We start from the raw sequence: 17,843 nt of genomic DNA, 5'->3' as shown, positions 1-17,843 counted from the left end.
ATGCAGCTAGAAAGAAATAATTCAAGTATTGTGGAAATACAATCAGGATAACACAAGATCTAGCAGCTTCTACATTAAGGGATCGAAGGGCATGGAATAGGATATTCCAGAAGTCAAAGGAACTAGGACTAAAACCAAGAATCACCTACCCAGCAAAACTGAGTATAATACTTCAGGGGAAAAAATGGTCTTTCAATGAAATAGAGGACTTTCAAGCATTCTTGATGAAAAGATCAGAGCTGAAAATGACTTTCAAAGAATCAAAAGAAGCATGAAAAGGTAAACAGCAAAGAGAAATCATAAGGGACTTACTAAAGTTGAACTGTTTTACATTCCTACATGGAAAGACAATATTTGCAACTTTTTTCAGTATGTGGGTAGTTGGTGGGATTATACACACACACACACACACACACACACACACACACACACACACACACACACACACACCACAGGGTGAACTGAATGGGATGGGATCATATCTTATAAAAAAATGAAATTAAGGGGTAAGAGAGAAATATATTGGGAAGAGAAAGGGAGAAATGGAATGGGGTAAATTCTCTCATAAAAGAGGCAAGTAAAAGACTTTTCAGTGGAGGGACAAAAGGAGGAGGTGAGAGAAAAAACATGAAGCTTACTTTCATCACATTCAACTAATGGAAGGAATAAAATGCACACTCATTTTGGTATGAAAACCTATCTTACAATACAGGAAAGTGGGGGAGAAGGGGATAAGCAGGGTGAGGGGGATGATGGAAGGGAGGGCAGTGGGAGGAGGGAGCAATTAGAAGTCAACACTCTTGGGGAGGGACAGGATCAAAAGAGAGAATAGAATAAATGGGGGGCAGGATAGGATGGAGGGAAACAGTTAGTCTTACACAACATGACTATTATGGAAGTCATTTGCAAAACTACACAGATATGGCCTATATTGAACTGCTTGCCTTCCCCAAAGGGGATGTGTGGGGAGGGAGGGAGGAAGAGAAGTTGGAACTCAAAGTTTTAGGAACAACTGTTGAGTATTGTTCTGGCATACAACTAGGAAATAAGAAACACAGGTAATGGGGTATAGAAAGTTACTTTGCCCTACAGGACCAAAGAGAAGATGGGGATAAGGGAAGGGAGGGATGTAAGAAGGGAGGACAGATTGGTGATAGGGGTAATTAGAATGCTCAGTGTTTTGGGGTGAAGGGAGAGGAGAAATGGAGAGAAAATTTGGAACCCAAAATTTTATGGAAATAAATGTTGAAAACTTAAATAAATTTAAATAAAAAAAATTAAAATTAAAATTAAAAAAAGAAAAGAACAGTAATACCATATTACAAGTTCTTTGTAATATAGCAAGTAAAATTTTCTAGCAAATCGATTTCACTGCAAAAGAAGCTATATCTCAATCTATAAAGTAATGAACTACTTTATAGAGGTTTCCAGTATATAAGCAAATGATTTTTTAGGAATTATATGCTCAAATACATACCAAAAAAATGGACAAATATGTAATTCATATAATAATTCCTTACTTTCCAAAATCATAAAATGGCTTGTTTTAAAATTATCTAAAATTATTCTAATCCATTTAAGACATTATAAATACAAAATGTCACAAGTAACAAATGTAAACTAACCTTACATAGGGTACAGGATCATTCTGAATCATGTTAAGCAACCACTGTAATTCTTCATAACTTCTATCCACTGTTAACAAAAAAATGACAATCATTAACAGCAAGTTATGATTTAATGAACAAATTCCTGCTAAGGTCTATCTTAAAATTATTTCCTTTCTTAATTGGAGAAATAAACTCTCTTTCCTCTGAAATTCATAACATTTTGTACATTTCTTTTCACACTTCAAATGTAGCCTGAATTACATTAATCTTTGTACTTGTCTGTTTCCCACTAATGGAGATTTTTGTTAAAGGATTTGTTAGAGGATTAAGTTTGCACACTAATAACTGTTACACAAACATGACTAGCAAAGTGAAAGATGTTCCTTTTGGTATCAACTCCCTCATTCTTGCCCAGCATCTAAGGAAAAAAAAGGCCATAGATAAATATTTGCTAAGAGTAAAATGTAAATAGAAGAAGAATATTAGTGGAGGATCTCAGTGAGAAGTCTTTTGTATTTCATAATGCCTTCAACAAGTCTATCAGATTTTGTAAGTTGTTTTTCATAAAACCACAGAATCTACTGGATGGAAGGAACTTCCAGTGGCCACCTCCTCCAAAACTGAGTAAGAATCTCCTCAATACATCCACAATAAGTGGCTGTCCCACCTCTGTCTAAACATCCTCCATGGTGAAAAGACTAACTACCACCCCAGGCTGCCTAATCCAATTCTAGAGAGTTCTTAGTATTAAAAAAAAAAAAAAAAACTTCCCCCTGAAAACAAGCCAGAATCATAAACCTTCTACTTCTTCCCTCTGAGGCCAAAAAGAACAAGTCTTTTCTGGTCTCTTTCACATAAAAACTCTCCAAATACTAGTATGTCTTCAATCCCCTCTTCCCAATGCCTTCAGTCATCCAGGAGAATGTAAGCTCCTTGACAGCTTTTGGTTTTTGTGCCCCCAGAACCTAGCAGAGTGCCTCACATACAACAGGCTACTCCATAAATGCTTCTTTAATTGACTATGCCATGAACCTACCATACAATATTCAACTCTAACCAATCTCCAGTTTATTTTCTAAAATGAGGTTTTAAATTGACACACCACTTCCATCACATAAGTAAGAAATACAATGGGACTGCCATTTCCCTGGACACATGCCTTTCTGGATGGAACTTAAGGTTGACCCAGATTTTATTGACTTCCATATCAACTGTTGACTCATGTTGAGCTTTTGGTTACTTTGCCTCAGTCTTTTTCAAAAACTCAGTTATTTTCAGATGAATTGCTATGCTGTCATGCCTCTTTCTCTTATACTTGTGAAACTGACTTTCTGAACCCAAATGTAAGACATATTATTTCCTATGAAATTTAGCCTAATCTGATTTAGCCCAATGTCCTACCCTATCAGTACATTTTGGGCTCCCAACTCTGTCCTTTGATGTGCTAACAATTCCCTTAACCTTGCATCATTTGCAAATTTGATAACTAGGCCATTCATATCCCCATCCAAGTAACCGATAAAAAAATGTTAAACACAGATATCTAATACACTCTGGTACCTCTATATTAGTTAATAAAGGATGCCTTTAAAAAATGTGCCTCAACTGTACCTTAAATACTCATTCTCAGTTTCATTCCTCAAATCAACAGGACTATAGTAACCTTTATTTTAATTTTCAGTTGGGCTTTTTCCTTTTCTAACCCTGGAAATTATTTAATTCTTCTACTATACCATCATCAAATCATACTGACAGTAAAGGAACTCAGTAAGTTCACATTATTGTAATTATTCACCTTCTGTTTCTGTTTATTTTTTCAGCAATAACTTCTGCCCTGTTACTCTTTGGAAGTCATTTTTTCCTTTTCAGAACTGTGTTTCTTCTTTGGTAAGGCAATATGATGGAATGGAAAAAATATTGGATTTGGAGTAGTAAGTCTTGGGTTCAAAGCCTGACTCTGTCTTGTAACACCTGGATGGCCTCGGGCAAGTTACTTACCCACTCTGGTCTTTACTCCCTCACCTGTTAAGTGAAGAGGTTGTAAATGCCTTCTCTATTCCCTTCCAGCTCTCAAATTTATGATCCTATATTCTGAACTCTGGCATTTATTCCTCTCCTTATTTTTGCTCATTGAAGTGCTAATGTTTAACTAACAAATTAATAATTTTAGTCAATTCATTAATCACATGCAGGTGACAAATTCCATCTCAGTTTTACTGTTTTTTCAAGTTTTCAACTATTCTGCTATCTCCCGTTAAGGAAGTATTAACCATGTAAGCACTTATCACATTTATTATATTACTATCCTTCTCAATGGGTATGGCAGGGTCCGAAGGAAGGAGACAATTGAGAACTCAGATTTTTTTAAATGAATATTAAAATAAAGTACATATTTTTTAAAAAGCAAACAAAGGAAAAACAAATAGTTTTCATAATACTATAAGACTTTGCTTCCCAAACCAGTAACATTTGGGCAAAGAGATAATGAACATTGAAGTTGAACTTCAAACATCTATTTTTGCTTCAAAACAATAATTGGTGGTAGTGTAAGGAGATCTGTATAGTTTGTTAATTTACACTTATCCTTCATGACCTTTTCAACAAACAGCTCACATCCACCTAATTCTATTTTTTTGCTTTCCCATGTCCCTCCCTAATTATTCTAGCCCAGTACTACAGATTTAATTAATACAAACAGCTCCATGTTGAAATGTCTAGTATATGATATTTTCAGGAAACATTAAGTTTAAATAAGTTCTACAACTAAATTGCGAAGACATCCTTCTCTTGGGTCAATCAGATAAACATTAAGTAACAATCTTCTATTGAAAAGTGTGTGCCTAATACAAAGACTGATTAAAAAAAAAACCACCACCACCACCATCATTTCACACAATGTCCCTTCCTTTCTACTTTAAATCAGTAGCAAAAGCTACTAATTGGATTAGCTAATTGGATTTATAGAAGTATCACATATAAATCCTAACTCTACTTACTATCTCTATAAGACATTAAACAAGTTACTTAACTTCTCTTGGCCTAATCTTCCTCATTTATAAGACAAATAAACTGGATTGGTATATAATCACAATCATTTCCAGCTCTGAATCAACTAATAATTCCAAAACTTCAAAAATGACACCATCTTGCTCTTTTCTCATTTGAAAACATTAGACTTTATCCAAAATGCTATATTAATCAACAAGCATTTACACAGCACTTACTTTTATTACAAAAATGATTTTTTGGAAACTTTCACAGTATCCCTTAAAAATAATTTTATATATCTTTAAAAATATCTTTTTTTTAATAGGGCTATAATCAATGGTAGAGTCTATATTAATCAAATAATAGTCTATATAATATTAGTGGAACGATTTAACATAAGTTCTGTCAGAAAAGGATGAAACAATTTTGTAATTGGAAAGTGATCCTGTAAAGACCTGTGTCTTGGGGCTAGCTCCTCACTGTCTTATATACCATTAGCGTGGGTGACTCCCAAGTGTCTGCTTATAGGCTTCTCTTCTCATTCCATATACGTTTTCTCCTGGTAATCAGGAACATTCACTTCTTAAGTGATGCAGGATATTAGGTAAAGTTACTACACACTTAGTCATCTTTGATTCTCCCTGTCCCTTCCCTTTATTTTCCATATCCACTCAGTAACCTGGTTATGTCAGTTTTCCTTTTGGAATCTCTCATGTCTTTCTTCTCCTTTATATTTCCACTGCAACTACCCAGATTTCAAGTCCTTATTACCTAGAAAACTGTTAGAACCTAACAGGACTTCCTACCTCTAGGCTCACCAATCCATCCTTTATACTATGACTCAGATCAGCTTCCAAATAGAATTCTTTGATCAATCACTTCATCAAGAATCTTCACTGTCTACCAAGTATTATATAAACTTATTCTCACACTTAAGACCTCCACAGTCTGTCTAATCTAGCTTTCCAGCTTTATTACAATAGCTCCCCTTCTATTTTGAATGGATCATATATGTTATAATTAGTTACTGTCCTGTGGGCTCATCCTCTCCTCTTAAGTGTCTGCTCTACCCTAAGAATGGGATGGATCTCATCTACTGGATCTGGTTTGGTTGAAAATCCTTAATTCATTAATGACCCAATTCAGGGTTTTCTCATGAAACCTTACCAAACCTTTAAAGCTGGAATAGTTTTCTCTTCATTTCTACAAAAGTCCTTTGCTTTGCACATTCAACTTTCTATTAGGCACTAGGTGGCACAGAAGATAGAGCACTAGGCAGCACAGTAGATAGAGCACTAGGCCTGGAGTCAGGAAGACCTGAGTTCAAATTCAGTCTCTAACACTTGCTAGCTGTGTAAGCTTGGGTGTCACAACTCCTTTTTGCCTCAGTTTCCTCAATTGTAAAACGGAGATAATAAAAGCACCTATCTCCCAGTGTTGTTGCAAGAATCAAATGAGATAATTATAAAGTGCTTAACATGGTGCTTAGCACATGATAAGTGCATTAGAGTTCACTTTGACTACTCAGTGTATCCAACTAAGTAGTCAAATAGGTATCTATTATTTTATGAAAGGAAAATAACTTTTTAAAAATGGGAAGCTAGGACAAATGGAATTTTAAAAGGTCCTTTAGTATATTTTGAAATGTCTTTTCTATTCTAACAAAATGATCATTTCTTTGTGAAATGGTCCTTCCAGTTAATGGGCTATCTGTATAAATAGTGTCAGGTAACTAACAGGGAAACACTGTTGCTTCATAAAAAGAAGTCTGTTTCACTTCTTAAAGCTGCTCGTGTTTGAAATATAATATTTTAGGGTACTTCTGACATCTGCCCCGTAGTGTCATCTGTTCCAGCCAAACTTAAATGTCTTTGATACTAATGCATTTAGCTTATTCTTAAAACTTTACATGGTAACTAGATATTACTTTGGGGACCAAAGACAAGTCTGGCCTTTGATACAGTACATCTTTTATGAGTTTGAACAAGTGCTTCCAGTTGCCTAGACTTGTGGCAAATGTAATAGCTAACAGGAAGGTTTGTTTGGCAAAACAGGTACCTCAAATTACAAGAGTTCAAGGTCTCAAATTTTATGTGTTCAGAACTGCCTAGGTCATTTTTTCCTCTCAAGATATCAGAATCAAAGAATATTAAATAGACTTCAATGATTCTTGGCAAAAGTTAAGAAGCGGCAATGACATAGCCACCCTGTACCCACAAGCTTACTTTTTATTCTCATAATAACACTAATGAAAATAGTTCACTTAGTAAACTCATACTTTAAAAGTTTATAACACCCTAAGTGTTTTATGGCTTCTAGCTTGGACTTCCTTTAGATGAAATAAATCTTCCTATAATGAATTAGATTTATTTTATTTCTAGCATCTCAGAAGATGGCATAAGAGATAGTCTGATAATTTAGCAAAGAAATAAGCCTCTTTTTTAATAAGTTTGTTTTCTGGAGAAAAAAGATTAATATTCCATGTATACAATGAAGAAGTTGGTATATATACTCTTTCACAGACTACAGAACTTTTGAAAGAACATAATTAAGAATCAGACCAATTAGATCAATACATTACTCTCTTGGAAAGCATAAAGCTATCTATAATCTTAATTCTTTCTTTTTGGTAATGATTATAAAGATCTACGATTCAAATAAAATTTAATCTTAGGAAAAAATGTTACCATAAAGAATTTCAACAGCTTTCTGAAATATATTTTAATATAAAAAGAATTATTAAATAACTATCTTGTCAACTGAAAGAAAGATCTTGTAATATCAGAAGAGATGACAAATATGCTATTTTCTTTCTTGAATGTAATAAACATAAAGTAAAAAAAAACAAAAACAAATATTACCTTTGGTGTAATCAACAACTGCTTCCAAAGCTGCTATCCGGATGTCTACAAAGTGACCATACTCAGCATAAGACTTAAAGAGAGCAGGATCACTTGGCACATGCCCATTCTTCTGTAGTACCCGAATGGCTCTCAGACAGCTAAGAGGAAAAGAAATTAGCAATCTTCAAAAAATCCTAAGCAAGGTAAAAATTATGCCAAGCATAATTCAGTTGATATTTTAAATTTATACTGTCATAGGAAATACCCATGCTATAAAGTATACTTCAATTACCCTAAAACTACAAAAGTTGTCTAGAAGTTCCTATCTTTAAAAGCAAAGAAGCCCTACAATATGATTGCAAATCACGTTTCAAAACTCAAATATATGGTTTAAACTTATATTTAAAGTAATATATCCTAATTAAATTATCAAGACAGCAAGTAAATAAAATAAAATTTCTTTAGAAATTTTAGAAAAATTTGATTTAACTAAATAAATTAAATAAAATAAAATCTGATTTAACTAAATATTTTGTCCCAATATTATTTATAGTTAAATCTTTTCTTTAGATTTAAAAACACACATGTAAATTTATAATTTCAGACAGCATAAAATAGTATAAGCTCTCTAAACATTTCAAATTATAAGCCTTGTAATATGTTCATATGTATTATATACAATCTTATGACAGGTATGTTAAGACATGCACTTTAATTTTACACCAGAATTCATCCACAATATGTTGTCTTATGTAAAGCTTCAGTTAAAATATTGTCTCTAGATAATTTTTTTCAAAGCTTACTTTTCCACATTGCTTTAAATGTCTTTTCTTGTGAAATAAAATACATCAAGAATAAAACAGATGACATTTCCAGCAGCATAAAGGAATCTGCATAATAAGAACTTAATAGTACCTGACTGTTATGGTGTGCCTATAACTGGGCAGAAGCTTTTCCATATTTAGGAACCTGGTGATTTCTTCAAGAATAAGTCGGACGTCCGGATTTAAGTTATCTAATGTTCGAACTTCATTATTTACACTGACTGCAGGAGTTACTGAGTTGGCAAGTGCATCAATCATTTCTGCCCGATAATAATTATCTGAAAACTAAGCAAAAAAAAAAAAAAGAGAATGAGGAAGAAGGGAAAGAAAGGAAGGACAGAAATAAACAATTAAATAGTACCTACCACATGTGCTAAGCTCTTTACAGATATGATCTCATTTACTCTTCACAGCAACCCTGAGAATACTGTTATCTCCACTTTACTGATGAAAAAACTAAGTCAATAATTAAATGACTTACCCGGGGTCACAAAGCAGGTATATGAATTTGAACTCTGGTCTTCCTACTTCCAGAACCAGCACTTTATCCACTACCCCACTTAGCTCCCTCTAAATAAATAAATTGGCAAAACTATTTTTCCAGTCAAAAAATTAAGTGAAATATATTTAAGAGTATTTGGTACATAAAAATCCTCATAAAAAAAATTTCCCCTACAATTAAGTGTCCTGGAATTTTATTCCTCAGTGACCTATCTCAAAAGATCATTATTGAAAAACATTTATTCAATGCTTAGGCTTATAACAATTAATCCTGAACTTGTACAACTACCCTTCTTTCATGGGAATAAGTTAAAATCCAGTAAAAATAAAATGATTTATTGTTTTCATTCATTATTCATCAACCTAGGCATCCATAAATTGTTTTCAATTGTCTTCCAGTCGTGTTTGATTCTTTGTGACCTATTTGAAGTTTTCTTGGCAAAGACACCGGAGTAATTTGTCATTTCCTTCTCAAGCTCATTTTACAGATGAGGAGAGAAAAGCAAAAGGGTGAAATGACTTGTCCAGGGTCACACAGCAAATAAGCATCTGAATATATGAACCCAGAAAAATGAATTTTCCTGACTCCAGGCCCCGCACTCTATCTACACCACCACCTAGCTGCCTTCCAATAAATATTTAATGCCTGTTATATACAAGGCACTATAGTTAAAAAGAGGAAAAATAATAGCCCTCTCCCTTAAGAAGCTTGCAATATAGTAGGGTGGATTTGGCATTCACAGATACAAATTTTTAAAAAACAGAATATAATAATAAACAAAGAAGAAAGCCACAAAAATCAGTTACCAGTTAAAGTGTCTCATTTATCAAAGGGAAGATTCAATTTGCCTAACTTCATTTTAAGTTATTTTGTTAAATTCACAGTATAATTTTTTTTAAAAAGAAAGCTGAGTTAAAATTTCAGAAACGATACCTAAAAGTTGTAAGTACACTCAACAACACGGATCAGTCAAAAAAAATTTTTTAAAGGGAAATAGGAATAATAATAAAGAAAAAAGCCAGTAAATGCCACTTACCCCTTAAGTCCCAACTAAGAGACCCTAAGATCTAGATAATATAAACTCAAAATATTAGGTCATAAAAGTAGCATAGGCAGTGTTAGAACTCTCCAAAAAAGGTCAAAAATAGAAGAACAGTCAAATCTGTCATTTCTAATCATTTGTGACTCTACTAAACTATCCTTTATATCAACCTCTCACTCTCCTCTGGCTATTTCCCTCAAGACTAAGCCTAAAACGTAGCAACAAACACAGACACACACATACACAGACACACACACAGACACACAGACACACAGACACACACACACACAGACACACACACACACACACACACACACACTTCTTTTGCCTCCACTACCCAGTGCAGCCATCTTACTTTCTGAGTGCTAACTTTCTAAAAAGGTCAGTTGATATTTGGGGCCTCCACTTCTTCACCACACTCGTCAGTGTCTTACAATCTGGCTTTCACAGTCACCATTCCTCTCCAAGATCACTAATGATGTCATCACCATGTCCAACTGCCTTTTGGGGGAAGAACGGGGACTATGTTCATCTTCCTTGATCTTTCTGTAGCATATGACCCTGTGCTTTCCTCCTTTCTCTTGGGCTTCCATAACACTGCAGTTAGGGTTCTCCTGCCTTTTTTTATCTTTTCTTTGCTCATTCTTCCTCTTTTTGTCACTCAGGATCATATGATCACAAAATTAGAGCTAAAAGGAACCTCAGCCCAATACTCTTATTGAACCAGCAAAGAAAGTGAAGTCCATGTAGGCAGTAAGTAAGAATTCCAGTAAAGCTGGAATTCAAACTCAAATCTTCTGAATCCAAATCCAGCACTTTTTTCACTTCTTCAAGCTGCTTGGCCTAACATGTATCCCCAAAATGATTGGTCCTTAGTCCTCTCACTTAGTAATTTCACCTCCTACCAAGACTTCAATTCTCATTTCTATATAGAAAATTACCTCCCTATCAGCTCCCTATCTCTCTCCAGACCTCTGGTGCAGTTATCTCCAATTGCCTGATGGACAACAAAACTGACACTTTAAAAAACTGATGATAAAGTCATCTTCTCCCTCAGTTTTGTTTCCCCAACCTTTCTATTTCTTTTGAGGGTACCAGTGTTTACCCAATCATCCAGCTTCAAGTTGTTTCTCACTCTTTCATCTCTCACATACAGTTGCCAACTTCCAGTGTTTCCACATTAACAATAACTCCTCAATCTGTCACTTTATTATCAAAAATATTTCAGGCCCTATGGGTACCCAATTACCACCCTACTTTAAGCCCTTTATCTCTTTTACTCCTGATAACTGTAGTCATCTCCAATTTGGTTTTATCTGCTTCAGTCTATTTTATTTTCAGCAGATCCTTTTCACCATTATTCGAGTAATCTTGATGCAGTACTGCGATCACATCAATCTTCTACTCAAAAACCTCTGGGGGTCTCTATTCTCATTAAAAAAAAACCTAGACTCCTGATCCTTGAATAAGACTTTCCATAAGCTAGCACATTCTCTCTCCCTCTGTCTCTTCCTGTCAGTGTGGACTACTTAGTGATGTCCTATCTTTTCTAGCCTCTGTGCTTCTGCTAGTATAAATTTCATGCATAGAAAGGTCTCTCTCAACGTGAGCTGAACTCTTCTTCTCTTCAAGATGCAATTCAGCTATTGATTCTTGAACAAAGAATTACCTAGACAGATATTCCTCATGCTCTGTAATTCTTTCATGGACGTGAGAATCACACAATTTCAGAGACAAAAAGAATCATCTAGTCCAACTGAAACCAGAAGAATCCCTATTACCAGTAGTCAACTAGCTTTTGCTTCAAGACTTCCAGTGAGGAGAAACTCACTGCCTCCTGAGGTAATGCAGTCTACTTTTGAATCATCTTAATTGTTAGGAACTGTTTCCTGATAACAAGGCTAAACTTGCCCCTTGGCAAGTTCTACTTATAGTTCCTGGGTCAGCCTCGAAAAGTCAAGCATTTAATACTTTCCTCATGACAGATTTTTCACTTGGGTGATCTGGTTACAATCAAACTATCCAAAGAACTGAACCTTATGGTTAATTGCTTTAGATTCAATATCAAAAGAATCCTAGTTTTGCAAGCTTTGTCAAAATAACAGTACACCTTGATTACTAATCAAAACCCCTTTCACTCTTTTTCACTGGTTTGTGAGACAATATTAACGTTGCTGTCACCTGGGTTTCTTAAAAAAACCTCCAAAAAAACCACAGAATTCTTTAAAACATCACCCTTTTTTAAGATGAGGAATGAAGGTAACTTGCATTCAAAATCTGGGTGAAATCAAAAGAAATATTGACACAAAAAATTCTAACTCTAAAGTTCTCAGACTTTATCAATTACTTATACTAATAAACTTTATTACACAAGATTAGTTTATATCTACTTGTATCAAAGACCATGTACTTAGAAATGATTTCTTAAATGAAGTCAGTTAAATTATTTAAAAATAATATATCACAGGGAATCTTTATGAGTGATATCTTACCTTATTTTTCCTGTTATCATTATATTTGATTAGGTCTAAGATAAATGTTAAAACTTCTTTGGGACATAGATTATGAACATCTCTCAACAGTGCCATAGCAACTGGCATAGTCTGTAGGAAAAGAAACAAATAATATTCTCATCACTATAATTCATCACGGATTTAAACAAAAACACATATTTGTTCTGATGCTGACACAAAGAATACCCATCCTGAGGTATTTTGATATGTGAGAAAAGGAAACTACAGAAAGCTACATGAACAAATCTTTGACTTCCTGGCTTCTCTTTCATGATGATTGTTCCTAGTCCTCCTTTAACAGAAATATCTGTCCTTTCCTCACAACGATACAATAACCAGAATTTAAGTTTTTACTTTTCATATTGTACAACTACAATGAGTGAAATATATTCCTTAAACAATGGTTTTTCCCCTTTCTGATCAAGATTTGAAGTATTAAATAGTTTTCAATCCTAACGAAATATATTATTCTTGCAATATCAATTGAAAGAGACAAGGGACAAGGCTTTCATTTAATTTTATGAGATACCATGTCATATTTATCTGTATCCTCCACAAAGTCTTTAAAATGGTCAGCACTCAATAGAAAGTTGTCAAATTAGAAAGCATTTATTTTCCAAGAGGGGAAAAAACCTACCATTCATTAAAAAAGAACCAAATTGCATTAGAAGCATTATAAAAATAAGCCAGACAGAGCAGAGTATCAAAATGAAGATTAAAAATTTTATAGGCAAAATTCTAAAGTTTTACTTCCCTTCTCCTACCTACTTTGACTACAGTGATCAATGAAACAAAAAAATAAAATGGCCTTTGATTTTATGAACTGTTATAGCAGTTCCTTCATAAAATGCTACATAATGGCATGCAGGTAAACCAAGGCTTTCATATTCTACGCATCAGTAAAGCACAAGCCCCTGAACAGTGGTATTCAAAGTAGGAGTTGTGACTTCTGACTAACATGGTGCTGTGTGTTAGGACCTAGAGGAAGCCAGATCTCCCACAAATACCCTAGAAAAACTCCAATTCACCAGAAAGAACAGTGATAGAGGGGCTAGAAAAATGTCTGTTGCAAGTTCCATAACAGACTGAATTAGGCTTCTTTTGTACTGATCAAAAGCTTGGCCAGAAGGTAGCGCTCAAAAAATATTTTCACAGTATAATTTCCTACATGAACTCAGCTCAAGTACCACCTTCTATATAAGGTGATTTACAATCCTCTCAGTTATTCTCCCCACAAGTCAGAGATTACTATTGACTTTTTGTATGATTTACTTTGTATGTATTTTGTATTTATATATCTGTGTACATGCTGTCTGTAGTCCCCTCCAAGCATAACAAGAGCTCCTTAGGAATTATTTTATTTCCCCAGTACCTGGAAAACAAAAGGGACTTAATAAATGCTTGCTGAATTGATCATCTCTAGGGCAGATTACATATCAACCAAAGATAGTACTCATTTAAATGATCAGAGAATATATTTAGAAGAGGAGGTGGCATAAAGATGAAGATTATGGTACATTATATTAAATACATCATTAGAATAGCCCATAATCTAAAATGAGTTATAAAGATATCAGTTTAAAACATTATCAAAAGAAAATTACAAAATACCTTTTGTAAAAAGTAGCTTTGGAAACTCATGAAGTTGTTTGTTTTCACAATGTTTGGACAAGTCTTACAACAAAACATCCTTGTGAAGAGTGACTTCATGGCAGGAGGTCCTGTCCACGTACTCACCATGGAATTTGCAATCTGCATAATTAGGAACAAAAGTGTACTGTTAGCAGCGTTGCAAATATATTTGGAGCTAAATTAAAGACTCCTTTTTCAAAGTGGAAATGCTATCAATGCATCAATTTGTAAATATCAATTTTTACCATGATGTCAAATAAAACTACATGGCTAGAGACTGCAGAAATAATTTCTCTTATGCTCAATAATTACTTCTATTTATCAATTCTTGTTATTAACTACAGTATTTTTCTATTGTTCTAAAAGTTTCTACTACAAATATCTGTAACTCTTATGTTCTAAACATACCAGCAACATCCTTTGTACATGTAGAAGGGTTTGACTCAGCAAGAGGTCGGTGAAAAGGCGATAGTAGCAGGAAGCATCTGAGTGATGCGCACATGGAGCACCATAAGGCTAAAAAGGCAGCCAGACTGTAGAGAATCTTAAATGCTAGGCTAAAAAAATCTATACTCTATTCAAGTGACTAGTTAAGATTTTTGAGGATAATGGGAGTCTTGGAAAGAGAGGAGTATATCAAGATTAACCTGTCAGTGATGATTATGAAGGATTAGAGAGACAAGAAAACCACCACAATAGTTCAGGTGAAGAGTTGTAAGGGTCTAGACCAGGACAGTATCCCTGGAAATAGGAAGGAAGGCAAAGACTCAAGAGATATCTTGTACAAAGTATTAATTGATTGGATATGAGGGGAATGGGGATCAAAGATAATGAACAGGTTCCTAGCAAGGGTACGTAGGAAAACAGTAGTGCCATTAGTTAAAACTAAGTAAGAAAGATCAACAAAGTCTGCACAGAAAATAAGGAATTTGGTTTAGAACACATTGTATCTGAGGCACAGCAGGATAACCCAATGTATCCAATAGATATTTGAAAATGAAAAGGAGAGCTCAAGAGCAGGGCATAGTATTCTAAATATGAATGATGACAGATTTTAACCCTCTAATGTGAAATTATGGATCTGGAAAAGCTAAGAAGATTCCCCACCCAAGGCACATTTACCGCTCTACATCAAAAAGAAAAAAAGTGTTTCAGGTCTATAAAACATATAATATGTGGAAAAATCTCTTCTTGTTTCAGTCTGACATTTCAATTCTGATAACTGCAAAAGCTTTCTCTGGTATTCTTTTCTCAAACTAAAATAATGATGCCATTTTCAAATCAGTAATATTAAAAGTACTTGGCAAAAGTTTTTGAAATAATGTATAAGGAGAATTTTAAAATTATGATAAAAAAATGAAAATAAGTCACAATTTTTTTTTATTTCTATGTTATAAAGTCTCACCTTTGCAAGACAAAAGCAAGCCAGCATTCTTACTCGGTAGAAACATTGTTCTTGCTCTAATATATCTGTCAGTGCAAGTCTGGATGCTGGAGTAGGAAACTTTTCCAAAGCTAAAATGGATTCCTCCTGTGCGACTACATCTCTTTCATACCGAAGCTGATACTGCCACATGAAATCAGACTGCTCAAACTCGACCTTCCTCAATACTGACATATCTGGATCTATTCTTATCCACAGCAAAGGAGAATCAGCACTAAACAAAAAGATAGAAACACATTTTTTAAAAGTTACAATCTGATAAAGTTAGGAAAATTAAAATGAGACATTAACAAATGAGAATTCCCTTTTAACAATGGTATTTTAGATAAATTCAGAATTCTGAGTTTGCCATACAGATACACTTTAAACATATCCCACATCAAAGGTATTGGAAGCAAAATGAAACATCTTATCACATATACAAAAGGGTCCTTCCACCTCCAAGTCCCTTCATTTCTTTACTGATTCAGCAAAGAGACAAATTGTCATGAACAGTTTCATGTTGTGTACAAAAAAGACTGAGCCCATACTCTTCACAAAGTCAGGTAACTGGATGTGGCTGGCAACTATTGCCATCTTTCTGGATATAAACCAGTAGCTAAGAAATGAAAATGTCTATTTTTTTAAATAACTGTTTTAGCTGTCACAAAAATCACACAGACAGTACCTTTACTCAAATCAAAGTGATAATGTGGCATCAAAATTATTTTTAGCTTATAACTTTAAGTATGCAACCACAGGTGCTTTCTAAAATGAAGGAAAGAGGCCTAATCAGACAAAGAAAAAAGAAGCAGAATCAATATAAAACAATAAATAGAAGTTAAAACAGTTTCTGTCACAATTCTGATCATTACATGCTTAGGTCCACAGACAAAACAAACATGAAAGACATATATCTTTTGTGTCAAATTATTAACTTACTCCATTGCAGAAAGATCCATGTCAACTTCTTCACCATTCATCAATGGAATTTTTTTCTTTTTATTCCTATGTTGGAAAAAGAAGAAAAGTTAAAGGTTAAGGTGCTGAACTACTTCTGAACAACTATTCAAGAGTCGTTTTGTATCTATACAACTTGAACTTCTGTTGGAACCCTTGGTCGACAAAGCTGGTGGAATAACAGTATGTTCTAGATAGCAAGCTTCCACAGAGCAGGCACCATACATTTATTACTCATTATGCATAACGCCAACAAGTTATCTCCTGAAGGTAGACATTAAAATGATTTTTGACAGTGACAACGGAGATAATAGCTTGAAAGAAATGTGGTAAACTCAAATGCAGAAGAATCTACCTGAAAAAAAAATCTGTTCTAATACAGGCTCAGTTCAGTTAGGAGATATTAATAATTCTGACTTCTTATATGGCCTGTATATTTCTCATCTTAAAACTCATGAAAATATTAACTGACAAAAGGACTGTAAGAAGTAGGAAAGATGTGTAATTTTATTTTTCTCTCCCCTGAAATCCAAACCTCCAAATAAATTACTAATAATGTAAGTATGACCCTGGCTAAAGGCAAGACCTTTTAGCTATAAACTTTATAATCTTTGCCAATTTCTCAATCTAAGCAAGCAGAGCTGGAACAAAAATGCGACACAAATGTCAATATGCAAATGAATGCATTTTAAAAGAAGTGGAAATCAAAGATTAAAACATTTAAAATACAAAGAGGTAAGACTTTTTTCAGTCCAGAACCTGACTACTTACATGATCTAGGGCAAGTCTCACTTTCCCTGGGTCTAAGTTACCTCCACTGTAAAGTGAAGGCAGCTGGACTAAGTGACCGTGGTGGTCCTTTCCAGGTGTAAAGTGATGACCCTATGATCCTAAGTAGGAACTAAGTCATGTGTTTGAGAATTTTCAGGCATTAAGTCAATGGCTGCAGGACTATAGGGACAGACAGAAGGGTCATATGGGAAAAACTGAGGGCTTTTAGAATGATTATTTTTATTGACATTTTATGTTTTCACATTGCTTAACTTCTCCTTCCTAATAAGCTCTCTCTTTTAATAAAGATTTTAAAAAAGAAAAAGGAATTAGGTCAGCAAAACCAAACAATACATTACCTGCTTCTGACAAGAATATGCAGGAAAAGAATGCTGCCCAACTGAATTATTACGGAGGGTAGCCCCCATCTCTGCAATCAAGGCTCGAGGGCCGCGCTTGGTTATTGTACTTGCACTGCGTTTACTTTCACTTTATTATTCTTTTCATTTACATTATTATAATTATTGCTTATATATTTTCTTCTTGGTTTGCAGAAACTTTCCATAACCCATAGCTATAAAGACATATCTTATATACTATCCACAAGTCTAGGTCTTATTCTATTTTTCTAGCCTTATCTCAATTCTCTTCTTACTGTAATTTTAATACACTTTTCCTAGTCGGTCCGTTGCATAAAATAACAGAAGTCAGTCATATCTGTCTTCGATCTGAAAT

At 34.3% G+C, this 17,843-nt stretch overlaps 1 protein-coding gene across 5 annotated transcripts in view; it reads right to left on the bottom strand.

The window, feature by feature from the left end:
* TAF2 (TATA-box binding protein associated factor 2) overlaps positions 1–17,843 on the bottom strand; it is a 91,653-nt gene that overhangs the window by 35,041 nt on the left and 38,769 nt on the right. For all 5 annotated transcript variants that reach the window (XM_072603199.1, XM_072603200.1, XM_072603201.1 and 2 more), the window contains 7 exons: positions 16,320–16,385; positions 15,360–15,612; positions 13,934–14,074; positions 12,302–12,412; positions 8,357–8,550; positions 7,460–7,599; positions 1,626–1,695 (listed from right to left, as the gene is read on the bottom strand). In XM_072603199.1, the coding sequence (XP_072459300.1) occupies positions 1,626–1,695; positions 7,460–7,599; positions 8,357–8,550; positions 12,302–12,412; positions 13,934–14,074; positions 15,360–15,612; positions 16,320–16,385 (975 nt within the window). The remainder of the gene's footprint in view (positions 1–1,625; positions 1,696–7,459; positions 7,600–8,356; positions 8,551–12,301; positions 12,413–13,933; positions 14,075–15,359; positions 15,613–16,319; positions 16,386–17,843) is intronic.

Source organism: Notamacropus eugenii, chromosome 4, assembly GCF_028372415.1.
Source record: "Notamacropus eugenii isolate mMacEug1 chromosome 4, mMacEug1.pri_v2, whole genome shotgun sequence".
Lineage (NCBI taxonomy): Eukaryota > Metazoa > Chordata > Mammalia > Diprotodontia > Macropodidae > Notamacropus > Notamacropus eugenii.
This window is presented reverse-complemented; position numbering and strand designations above follow the sequence as displayed.